Source organism: Borostomias antarcticus (assembly GCF_949987555.1).
Source record: "Borostomias antarcticus genome assembly, chromosome: 1".
Classification (NCBI taxonomy): Eukaryota; Metazoa; Chordata; class Actinopteri; order Stomiiformes; family Stomiidae; genus Borostomias; species Borostomias antarcticus.
Genome location: NC_140234.1, coordinates 18,185,017 through 18,197,122, shown reverse-complemented (window position 1 = coordinate 18,197,122; position 12,106 = coordinate 18,185,017). Strand labels below are relative to the sequence as shown.

General features: G+C 43.1%; 3 protein-coding genes across 3 annotated transcripts; all 3 read right to left on the bottom strand.

The window, feature by feature from the left end:
• Positions 1-529: 529 nt before the first annotated feature.
• LOC311314793 (P2Y purinoceptor 13-like) lies at positions 530-1,936 on the bottom strand (the record flags this gene model as incomplete). Its single annotated transcript, XM_084445289.1, has 3 exons — positions 530-1,000; positions 1,236-1,625; positions 1,754-1,936. 3 exons carry the CDS (start codon positions 1,934-1,936, stop codon positions 530-532), a joined length of 1,044 nt encoding a protein of 347 aa, XP_084301415.1.
• Positions 1,937-1,946: 10 nt separating this feature from the next.
• Positions 1,947-9,093, bottom strand: LOC311314709 (P2Y purinoceptor 14-like; the record flags this gene model as incomplete). Its single annotated transcript, XM_084445165.1, has 3 exons — positions 1,947-1,955; positions 6,893-7,128; positions 8,295-9,093. 3 exons carry the CDS (start codon positions 9,091-9,093, stop codon positions 1,947-1,949), a joined length of 1,044 nt encoding a protein of 347 aa, XP_084301291.1.
• Positions 9,094-10,037: 944 nt separating this feature from the next.
• On the bottom strand, positions 10,038-11,015 carry LOC311314617 (P2Y purinoceptor 13-like; the record flags this gene model as incomplete). Its single annotated transcript, XM_084445046.1, has 1 exon — positions 10,038-11,015. The coding sequence occupies one exon, from the start codon at positions 11,013-11,015 to the stop codon at positions 10,038-10,040; it is 978 nt and encodes a 325-aa protein (XP_084301172.1).
• Positions 11,016-12,106: the final 1,091 nt, after the last annotated feature.

The window sequence follows — 12,106 nt, the reverse complement described above, 5'->3', positions numbered from 1 at the left end:
ACTTTGCAAAAACAAGTTTGGGGTTGGGGTTGACACCCAATCGCCCATAGTACTGTACGTGCCACATACACATTTTGTAACATTTCTGAAATGCACATTAGCATCCACAATGTGCGTGTGTCTGTGGTCATGCACGTGTGTATCGGCACATGGGAGACAATATAAATAATTAGTGTGTTTGTTTGAAAATGATATATTACATGGATTTTACAGGGTGAACCATATACAGGATCTGCAGTATTTACATTATAATTACAAATTACAACATATTCAGATAGCACAAACATAATCTCATATTTAATTTACAAACCATGGACGTTCAGAGCATTCCTATTAGCTTATTATGTTAATACCTTATCTAACTAAATTCAAATCAAGAGAAATTACTCTGCACTATTACAACAGTACAATTGTCTTATGACAAGTCATTTTTGCGCTTGGGGATTTCAGGGTGAACTCAAGTCACATACTGATGGGTGGAGCTGACAGATCAGGCAAAAGATCAACAAGGAAGTGAAAGTCTCTCAGTTCATTGTGTTGCTGGCAGACCAATGTCCAGCATTCTGTTACCAGGGCCCATCTCCACCTGAGTTGAGGTTGCTGTGGGAGAATCCACCCCGCCTTGTGGGAGGGGCTTGCGGCTCAACGTGGCTGTCAGTCTCCTGCGGAACACCTTACACAGGAACACGTAGATGAGAGGGTCCAGACACACGTTGGTGGCGGACAGCCAGAGGGTGGTCTCCTTGGCAACGTAAAGTACATTCTGCGCCTGGCACTGGCTGACCACGCTACGGGTCTGCGTCAGAGTGTAGGGCACACGGGCGAAATGGAAGGGGGCAAAACATACAAAAAACACCCCCACCACCACGAAGACCTTGGCCTTGGTCCTGCGACTAGCCGCCTTGGAGCCACAGCGGGAGGCTCGGTAGGACTCGTACACCTTCCTACTGATGAAGGTGTAGCAGACCGCCATCAGAGCTAGTGTGCCCCAGAACACCACCTGCCAAGGGAATGACATCAGTAATTAAATTCTGTGTCATGACAGTGTTCAGGACAGGGACGAGGGATGCATAAAGAAGGATGTGTCAGAGATGGCGTAATCGTTTTGCATTCTAAGATGGGACCGCTGCACACACACGTGACATATCTGACACTGTCTTCTTTCCCAGCTCCTTGGACTGAGACAAGAGGCTCTCCCCCTGGGTGTAACAGTGAAAGATCGAGAGGAACTCTACCTGGCAGAAGTAGTTGAAGCCTTCATGCCAGTGCAAGCCCAACGTGCTCTTCAGAGCGGTACACTTCAGTCGTCCTCCAGTGGGGGATGGAGTCTGGTCGCTCAGGATGACATTGGGCAGAGCCAGAGACACCATCACCGCCCAGACGGCCGCACTCAGGGCCTGTCCCGACCCGACCCTCTGGAGGGCGCACTTTCCAAAGGGCCGGACTATCTTTAGGTAGCGGTCCAGGCTGATGAGGCCCAGGAGCAGGATGCTGATGTACATGGTGGTGTAGAAGAGCACGGCCGAGTAGCGGCAGTGGAAGGCTCGTAGACGCCACGAGCCCACGCCCGCGTCACTCAAGACCCTCACTGGGATGGTCAGAGTCATCAGGAGGTCGGCCAGCACCTGGAGACCATGAGCACATGAATTATCTCGCTAATTAGGTCTTGTGAACACAATAATGACCTCTTGAGTGGATTCATGTATAGAATGCGGTAAACTGTTCATCACTTAATCAGAATATGTTCCCTTACCACGTTTTTCAGGTAGACCACAAAAGTGGAAGTGCTGGGGATGTTGAAGAAGATCCACGCAGCCAGGCAGTTCATTACTAGAGCCACCAGAAAGAGGGCGCTGTAGAGGCATGGAAACACCACGGCTGTCACACTGGTGTCCCGCTGGCACTTCACTGATGTGTTAGACAGACTGGCGTTCATCCTCTCAATCCTACAGTACCTGGGGAAGGGACAGAGTTCATAGGGATAATGGAACGAGAGTGAGAGTAAGAGTAAGAGTAAGAGTAAGAGTAAGAGTGAGAGAGAGAGAGAGAGAGAGAGAGAGAGAGAAAGAGAAAGAGGGGTGATGTGAAAGCATGTGAAAGACTTGACCACAGACCACATCCTGCTGTAAATAGGCCTACCATATGCGCTTTGTTTCTCAGCAGATATAAGATATGGCTTCTCTAGGATTGAGGCTGCATCACTTAACCAATACTTAATTACAAAAAGTGGAGTACATTATGATATAAAACGGGTTTAGTCTGTGAGACTGAGGGCTATTTTACAGACTACTATAGACTGAGGAATATTTTACACAAGATGCCCTGTGAACAAGGAATACAAAAAAGACTAATAATCTACCACAGTAGAGACATAGCCTACAGTAAACACGGCTGTGAAACCAAATTAAAATAAGTACCATAAAAAACACTGGGAAAAGAGACATGAAAAAACCACGTCGTCCACGTAGTTCAAGCAGCATGTATTTGGAGTCTAAATCAGAGAAATCATTATTTTCTTGATTAATAATGGGCAGTTCTTAGACCTCCTTTGAATCTGTGATAAAAAGGACTATCGATTACATTCATAGCCATATAGGTACATATAGGTCTATTCAGACAGTGGCCTTTCACAAACAAATCTGTACATAGTTTGAATTGTGCCCCTAATTGGACATATGTCCTCTGGCCATAACCTGCCTCTGAACAGTATCTATAATGTGCCATCTGTTTGGAATGTCAGCTTTACATAGAAACTCCCAACAGTCCAGAATAATACCCTGCACTGTGTCAGGTGCTATGGCAACTAGGGGAGTGAGGGCACACTTTCAAAGTTGAGTCTGTTAGCGGTATAGAGTCAAAACAAAAGAGACATGTTTTAAGCGGGATAACAATACGGTATATAGAAAAGTCCTGAATTATTATTTTCTTTGCAAAATTAAAACATACAATAACATGACATACAGTATATCAATAATGTGTTACAACAGTAGGCTAATCTTTGAATTAATGTTCTTTTAGCAAACAAAATAATCATTCAACTTTCTACTGTTTTACTTTTTTTCTTTAACAATGTCCTTACCTTCTTAACTTGAAGTTATAGATCCAGTATGAGAGAATCACAGCAAAAGAAGAACAGCAGAAATCATCAGTGTCCACAATATGAAGAAGTGAAATATTCAGTTTGGAAATTTACTGTAGCCTACTTCCAAAAAACTTGCCAATTGCTTAATATTGGTCTTCACGCCACAAACAAAACTGGTTACTTGAGCATTTTAATGTGTGTGTGTGTGTACAGTATGTGTGTGTGTGTTTATGCGTGTGCTATGCTGTTTTCTATTGGGTGGTCTCTGTTGAACTAATGTGTGGCTGTCCTGTCACACTCCCAATTACTTCCCCTCTGTGTGAAAGACCCTTTCCTTCCTAGCTTCCTGTTCAATTGTTCATGAGGTCGGTTCAACTTAGTTCCAGTCTCACCCACGCCAGTTTGCGTCCGTTTCACTAGTGTGCGAGTAGCCAATGCCACATTCAAGGGTACTTTTCACAGATCTTTACAGACCTCCACCACCCTCCATCACCCCCCAGCCCTAAACCTCCACCCCCTCTCTTCCTGAACTCAGACAACATACATTCTCAGACGTGTTGAACCAGATTGAGGAGGCTGATTTAGATGTGGTTGTGGTGTTGAGCATGTTTCTGTAGCCTACTTATTTGCACGCCAACTGATGAACTGCGGGAGGTCTGTCACGAATATGGGCATAGACTGGTTTTGGTATGATAAAGCTTGCTGCATAACTAATGCAGAGCTCTCTCAGAAAGAGTCCCGACTTCCTTCCTGAGGTTGACCAGAACATGATGAATATACAGTAAGCAGAGAGTGACATTAGTTTTCTCAAGTAAACAACAGAACATGTGATGATAACCATGATGCTCATCCACTAAACACAGAAGCCAAGAAACGTAGAGACCTGCATGTGTAGAAACGTTTATCCTTATACAATAACTTTTTAGCAATGATACAATGCTTGAGTTATTGGTGTGCATTGTCCCTGATAAATAAACCAATAAATGAAATAAATCTAATCAAAAGGAGGACACAAGGACTAAACCTATGACAGACATAGGGCCTACTGTAGTTGGTGTATACCAGTTCAGTTCAAACAATAGTTTGAATTTAATTGACTAAATATAAGTCTTTTCATTGATTTAATGTGTACTGTAAGTATAGCCTGCATTTAAAACATTTCAAAAGTATACCCCGTAAGATGTCCATCGAACAGTTTCCATTCAAACCTCTCCTCAGCAGACGTAGCCATTTTAAGAAACTTTGGAGCAAAAGTAATTTTAAAAATGATATCACCAACCGTGGTTTTGGAAACAGGCGTGAGAGCCACTCTCTTTGTACACTGTGCAGACGCCGGTGGATCAATTTTTTGGATCACAGAATACGTACTGTTTCACACACTTTGTAAATGATGTGTAAATGAAAATCTTACTTGGTTTAGTTTAGATTTCAAAGAACACGCTGAGTGGTCGGTCAAGCTGGTTTTAAACAAAGACAATAGTTTTATTCTGTTACGATTCTGCAGAGTCGGACTCTAGCACAGGAAGTGAATCCGGGCTGAGTGAGTTCACTTGAGGATGAGGTAGATTGGTCGAGGTTATACTGTGAAAAAGGAAGTGACAGTTTCAGGATGAAGAGGACAGGGAAGTGATGCCACACAGGTATAATTTGTAGTTTTAACAGACTGATCTATGAAAACGAACTACAAAGTTAGAACAAGTAGGAAAACAAAACACTTTGGTGAGACTTGAATTTCATTCACAATTCCCCATATGGAAAGGAAGCAATCTATTTCTCCACTAGGTAGAGCATGATAAAGATTAACAAACTCAAGGTTATTTAACACACTTAAGATTATTTTCTTTCCACATGCAAACCATGTACCAAAACTCCTCACAAAATTCGGCAACTGAACTCCGAAGGGCTCACCCCCAGTAAAATCAACATCATCGAGCACCTAGCCTGCACCACCAAGGCCCTTGTCATCCTCCTCCAGGAGACCCACTGTGTAACAGCAGATAACATAGTTCTTCCAAATTTTGCTCTAGCTGGGTCTACCCTAAGCAGGAAGCATGGCCTTGCTACGTTCGTCCATCAAAGGTGGAACTGGACTCTCGTCGACCAATCCCCAACTGGCTCGGAGATTGAGTGGTTGTGCGTGGACGTTGGCGGCTTTAAAATCGTCAACGTCTACAAGCCTCCGCCCTCGCGAATCACACCAGTGCATCTCCCAGTCTTCCCTCACCCCTGCTCCTATGCTGGCGACTTCAACTGCCAGCACGAGGACTGGGGGTACAGCACCAATACATCCGACAGAGAAAACCTGGCTGCTTGGGCAGCTAACAACAGCCTGGCCCTGTTGTACAATCCCAAGGGCGCAGACAGCTTTGTCTCAGGTCGCTGGAAAACTGGGACGAATCCTGACTTGGCATTCGCAAGTGTCGCCGTTGATAACCGGCTCCCTGATAGACGCGTGCTAGGAAAGTTCCCGCGGTCCCAACATCGACCATCGCTGATTACCATGCCTAAACTCATGGACCTCATCCCGAGCGAGCCAGTCAAGCGATGGAACTTCCGAAAGGCCAACTGGAAACGCTACTGCCTCCTTACTCATAGATCCACGAGGTGCCTTCCACCACCTAACACCAACAACGTGGACGAGGCGTACCGGGAACTCTGCGGCATACTGGTGAAAGCGGCCAAAAAATCCATCCCACGTGGATGTTGCATTAGCTACAAACTGTGTTGGGATGCGGAGTGTGAGAGTCTCTACTGTGCCTTCCTCCGGGCCCCCCCAGGAGCTGAGTCAGACAGCCTCAGCCCCTCTGTCTAGACTCAGCTGAAGGAGACAAGTGTGCTGGGAAGAGACCAACTCCATCGACTTCTCACACTCCAGCATGGAGCATCCTTAACAAACTCACTGGTAAGTCAAGACACTCCCCCCCTCACTGCCCCATCTCTGCAAACAAAATCGCATTGCAATTTGTAAAAAGTGGGACATACGAGGGCAAAGACCGTGAATCGTCACATCTTGTGGCAAAAGAAGTGTCTGACCTCTGGAAGGCCAAAACTCCTAGCGGCGGTAACATCTCCGGTGAATTCACACCAAAGGAGTTCGCTGCTGCCCTCCAGCATGTAAAGCCAGGGAAAGCTCTGGGGACTGATTCTATCTGCCCGGAGCTTATACTCCATGCTGCGCCTGCCTGGTTAAGAGCGTTCCTCTTTTCTTGCTTGCGCCAACTCCAGAATCCCCAAAATCTGGAGAGGAGCCCTAGTTGTCGCGATCCCTAAGCCGAACAAGCCTGAATGGGACCCCACAAGTTACCGCCCTATCTCTCTGTTATGTATCCCCTTCAAGATCCTCGAGCGGTGGTATTAGTGGTATATGTGCTGTATATGAGTATCAATATATGATTTATGTATCATATTTTTTGTACTTACTTTTTTGTTACCTTTCTCATTGTACACATTTAAAGATGTCCTGCTTATTGTACTGGTATGATGTGGCATGTGAGTGATGTGACAAATAAAACTTTTTTCACGTATGGCATTTGTATGGTCAAAATAGTGAATGCATGATAACTATTGTTAAGCTACTCCTCTGCAAAGAGTATCATAAATAATGTGGACATATATAGGATGAGGGAAAATAGCAGGAGGAATTTGCCCGCACAGATGAGTGGGTGGTCTGGCTCATCGACTAAGAGCCATGCAGAGATTCTCTGTCACATTGGTAGATGGTTGGCTGTCAGAATCATGGTTGGAAAAGCTTGTGCTCCAAATAACATCACCCACACTGAAAAAGACATTACTCTGCGGAAGTGCAGTTACCCAACAGTGACCCAACAGCTTACTGCCGTGCCTGACGACTATCTTGAAGAAACGACCCAGACTGACAAGGCCTATCAAGGTGATACTCATGTCCATGCAGCTGTAGAAGATGACGCTGGAGTAGTGACAGATGAATGTGAGGTCGGCAGCCACACGGTTCTTCAGGTAAACAATGAAGGTGCAGGTGAACCATAGGTGCAGAGAGACCCAGACTGACACTCCATTCAGCAACAAGGCTAAAGCGAACATGAGGAGGTAGAGACAGTGAAGAGACACATTTATGATGTTGTAATTACAGGAGCCACAATCCAGAGACAAAGGTGTTGTTAGGTTTGATGCCATCATAGCGTTGCCAAACAAGGTTGCATAGCAAGGAACGCTATTTTTATACTGTTGGGTTGTAAAATTCAAATTGAGGATACAAAAAGGACAAACTTTGAATAGACCCCTTGCTCAGTTAAACATGGTTTGCATTTTCAGCACACATTGTATTTGCTTTCTCTGTCGAAGGTCATTGGGCTGTAATTCAATTATTCAACACTGTTTTTCTACATATCTCAGCGAGGGAAACGAAGCTCAACAAAGATATTTCACTAATGTATGAATATAAAGTCAGGACTACTTTACATTTAATGATACAGAACAAGTTTAATTTACATAAAATCTGATTGGACCATCATTTCTTCAATACAAATGAAAATCCAGGGAAATGTAGTCCTACACATGATTGGCAAAGTGTGCAAAACCATGAGAGACAATTTAGAATTATTTACTGTAAGTATATTTATTGATCTGGTGAACACATCCAAATGTATTATCATAAATTCTCATCATCATACTATGTCTATCATCTGATTGTATAACTAATGTATCATAATATCCAAAGTACATGTCCTGCATGTAGACACTAGAGGGCAATGCTAGGTAAGTATTTAACAAGAATGTGTAACTGCTGAGGAAAATAATTCTTCTGAGTCTCACTATCTGTTTTACTACTAAATATACTTCCACAGACAGACATACCACAATACAAATGGTACTGTATATGTAAAGGGTCTGGGATATAATTAGCTATGTGGATACAAAGTGAAATCACAGCACATTGATGACTAATGTTGGCTTTACCTTTACTCATGCTAAGGGATGATGATAGTCTACACCTAGTTTCTATCAGATACCTTTTCATCTTATTTTAGATGACCACCACAACCTCTCTACTTTGAGGTGTTTTCTGTGGACCTCCAGGCTATCTGGAAAGGGATACCTCCATGTTTCATCATGTCTACCAGTTTCTCGTTGAATTCTCTGCATAGGAAGACATAGAGAAGAGGGTCTAGACAGACACTGGTGGTTGAGAGATATAAGGTAACATCATTGGCTATCCTGACCCAGGTAGCAGTACATGTCTCTTCCTCCATCTCATGAAGTGTGTATGGGATCCTCACAATATGGAAGGGCACAAAACATACAAGGAACACGATCAGAACCAGGAAGACGCGGAGCTTGGTCTTCCTCTTGCCATGGCTGTTGTTGCTACCAGAGTTCCTAAAGGACTGGAGGACCTTGTTGGTGATACAGATGTAGCAAACCACAACCAGCACGCTGACAATCCAGAATAAGGAATCCATGAAGATAACCACAAACTTGTGAAATGTCAGCCCAGCTGGACTCTTCAGGAACATACAGAAATGGTCTGTCACATTAGTGACACTCTCATTGGTCAGAATCATGGTTGGAAAAGCTATTCCTCCAAATAACATCACCCAAACTGAAGCAGACATCACTATGCTGAATACCAGGTTCTGACCCAACAATTTACCGCTGGGCCTAACTACCTTGAAGAAACGGTCCAGACTGATGAGGCCCATCAGGGTGATACTCATGTACATACAGCTGTAGAAGATGACGCTGGAGTAGCGACAGATGAATGCTCGTAAGGCCAACGATGATCCAGGAAGCTTGCCTGCCGCTTTCAGCGGGATGGTCAAAGTCATGAGGAGGTCGGCAGCCACAAGGTTCTTCAGGTAAACAATGAAGGTGGAGGTGGACCGTAGGTGCAGAGAGACCCAGGCTGCCACTCCATTCAGCAGCAAGGCTAAGGGGAACATGAGGAAGTAGAGACAGAGAAGAGACACATTTATGATGTCGTAATTGAAGGAGCCACAATCCAGAGACAAAGGTGTTGTTAGGTTGGATGCCATCATAGCATCTGCAAACAAGGTTGCATAGCAAGGAAAGCTATCTTTATACTTTTGGGTAGCAAAATTCAAATTGAGGATACAAAAAGGACAAACTTTGAATAGACCCCTTGCTCAGTTAAACATGGTTTGCATTTTCAGCACACATTTTCTTTGCTTTCTCTGTCGAAGGTCATTGGGCTGTAATTCAATTATTCAACACTGACAAAGGTATGAGGTTTGCACACGACAAAACATGCTGATTCCAATGCTTTTTTCAAATTTTATTGTTGTTTTTCAAAACATCTCAACGAAGGAAAAGAAGCTCAACAAAGATATCTCATTAATGTATGAATATAAAGCCATTACTACTTTACATTTAATAATACATAACAAGTTTAATTTACATAACATATCTGATTGGACCATAATTTCTTCAATACAAATGTAAATCCAGGGAAATGTAGTCCTACACATGATTGGAAAAATGTGTGCAAAACCATGAGAGACAATTCTATAATTATTTACTGTAAATATATTTTTTCATCTGGCGAACACATCCAAATGTATTATCATAAATCCTCATCCTCATCATGATACTACAATATATCTATTATCTGATTGTATAACTAATGTATCATAATATCCAAAGTACATGTCCTGCATGTAGACACTAGAGGGCAATGCTAGGTAAGTATTTAACAAGAATGTGTAACTGCTGAGGAAAATAATTCTTCTTGAGTCTCACTATGTTTTTCTACTAAATATACTTCCACGGATCGCCATAACACTATACAAATGGTATATGTAAAGGGTCTGGGATATAATTAGCTATGTGGATACAAAGTGAAATCACAGCACATTAATGACATCTGTTGTTTTACCTTTACTCATGCTAAGGGATGATGATAGACCTAGATTCTATCAGATACCTTTTCATCTTATTTTAGATGACCACAACAACCTCTCTACTTTGAGGTGTTTTCTGTGGACCTCCAGGCTATCTGGAAAGGGATACCTCCATGTTTCATCATGTCTACCAGTTTCTCTTTGAATTCTCTGCATAGGAAGACATAGAGAAGAGGGTCTAGACAGACACTGGTGGTTGAGAGATATTGGGTAACAGCATTGGCTATCCTGACCCAGGTGGGAGTACAGTCTTCCTCCATCTCATGAAGTGTGTATGGGATCCTCACAATATGGAAGGGCACAAAACATACAAGGAACACGATCAGAACCAGGAAGACGCGGAGCTTGGTCTTCCTCTTGCCATGGCTGTTGTTGCTACCAGAGTTCCTAAAGGACTGGAGGACCTTGTTGGTGATACAGATGTAGCAAACCACAACCAGCACGCTGACAATCCAGAATAAGGAATCCATGAAGATAACCACAAACTTGTGAAATGTCAGCCCAGCTGGACTCTTCAGGAACATACAGAAATCTTCTGTCATATTAGTGGCACTCTCATTGGTCAGAATCATGGTTGGAAAAGCTATTCCTCCAAATAACATCACCCAAACTAAAGCAGACATCACTATGCTGAATACCAGGTTCTGACCCAACAATTTACCGCTGGGCCTAACTACCTTGAAGAAACGGTCCAGACTGATGAGGCCCATCAGGGTGATATTCATGTACATACAGCTGTAGAAGATGACGCTGGAATAGCGACAGATGAATGCTCGTAAGACCAACGATGATCCCGGAAGCTTGCCTGCCGCTTTCAGCGGGATGGTCAAAGTCATGAGGAGGTCGGCAGCCACAAGGTTCTTCAGGTAAACAATGAAGGTGGAGGTGGACCGTAGGTGCAGAGAGACCCAGGCTGCCACTCCATTCAGCAGCAAGGCTAAGGGGAACATGAGGAAGTAGAGACAGAGAAGAGACACATTTATGATGTCGTCGTTGAAAAAGCCACAATCCAGAGGTGATGTGAGATTTGATATCATCATTGCATCTAGGGAAGGAAAACCAAATGAAAATGTTAAGGAGAACTACTCACAAATCCATTGCATTGTCAGACTGTTTTTTGGACTTTGGGTAAATAAAATGCAAACAAGAGGGTTCCTATGCTTTCATCGTAGGACCCCTAATGAAGTGAATCAAAGCTTTTGATCTCCATTCCCACTCAGTCATTTACACATGATTTGCAATGTGCATTTGTTTGCCTTTGTACATGTTGTTTGGTTTTCAAAGCACAAGCCAGATGATTTGAATACCTCCGGACTCAACCTCAACACCTTTCTACCTCTTTCAATCTAGATAGTAAGCACAGATGTATTGTTAAAACACACACTGTCTGATTGTCTGCTGTTTTCTCTTTACAGTTGAAATGCCAACATAGAAAAAGTTCACAGTTCACACTTCAATTTTGTTCTGCCCCCTCAAGTTTAAATAAGGCACAATCAAACTGTCCCAGCTAAAGGCTATAGGCAAACCAATCCATTGGTAGGATGGATTGAATCAGAAATATTATGTTTCAGGACTCTGCTACCCAAGGGAATATTGTGTAATGGGGCAGATCCAGTAAATTGAAATAGATTGACTCACCTGAGGCCAGAGATAACCTTCCCGGTTCACTGTGCAGGCTTGGAGATGAACACAGAACCAATGTTATTGGACCTGATTCAGAGAGATGCAAATCCAGAGTCACAGAATCAGCAGGTTGAAGGAGGATGGGGGAGGTGTTGTGGTTTAGTTTACTTTTGTATAATTTAAAAATACAAAGGAATGACAAGATAACAAATAATAAACAGTGCAGGGAGAGGCAGAAAATCCAATGGTCTTATTTGAGACCTCCACCTAATGTTAAAATAACACAGAATTATAAAGAACACAAAAATAACAAAAATAATATAGCTAAAAGTGTTGGCTAACTAATGGTTAAAATATCTCCTGAGTGTAGTTACTGTCAGTGCAAAGCATGTGATCTTCTTTCACAGAAAACGGAGATGGTCAGGAAATGACAAGCCAAGCCTTGCATGGTTATCAGCACTTTTATGTGGCTGATAGATGTGTTTGTGTTCACATGTAGAATATA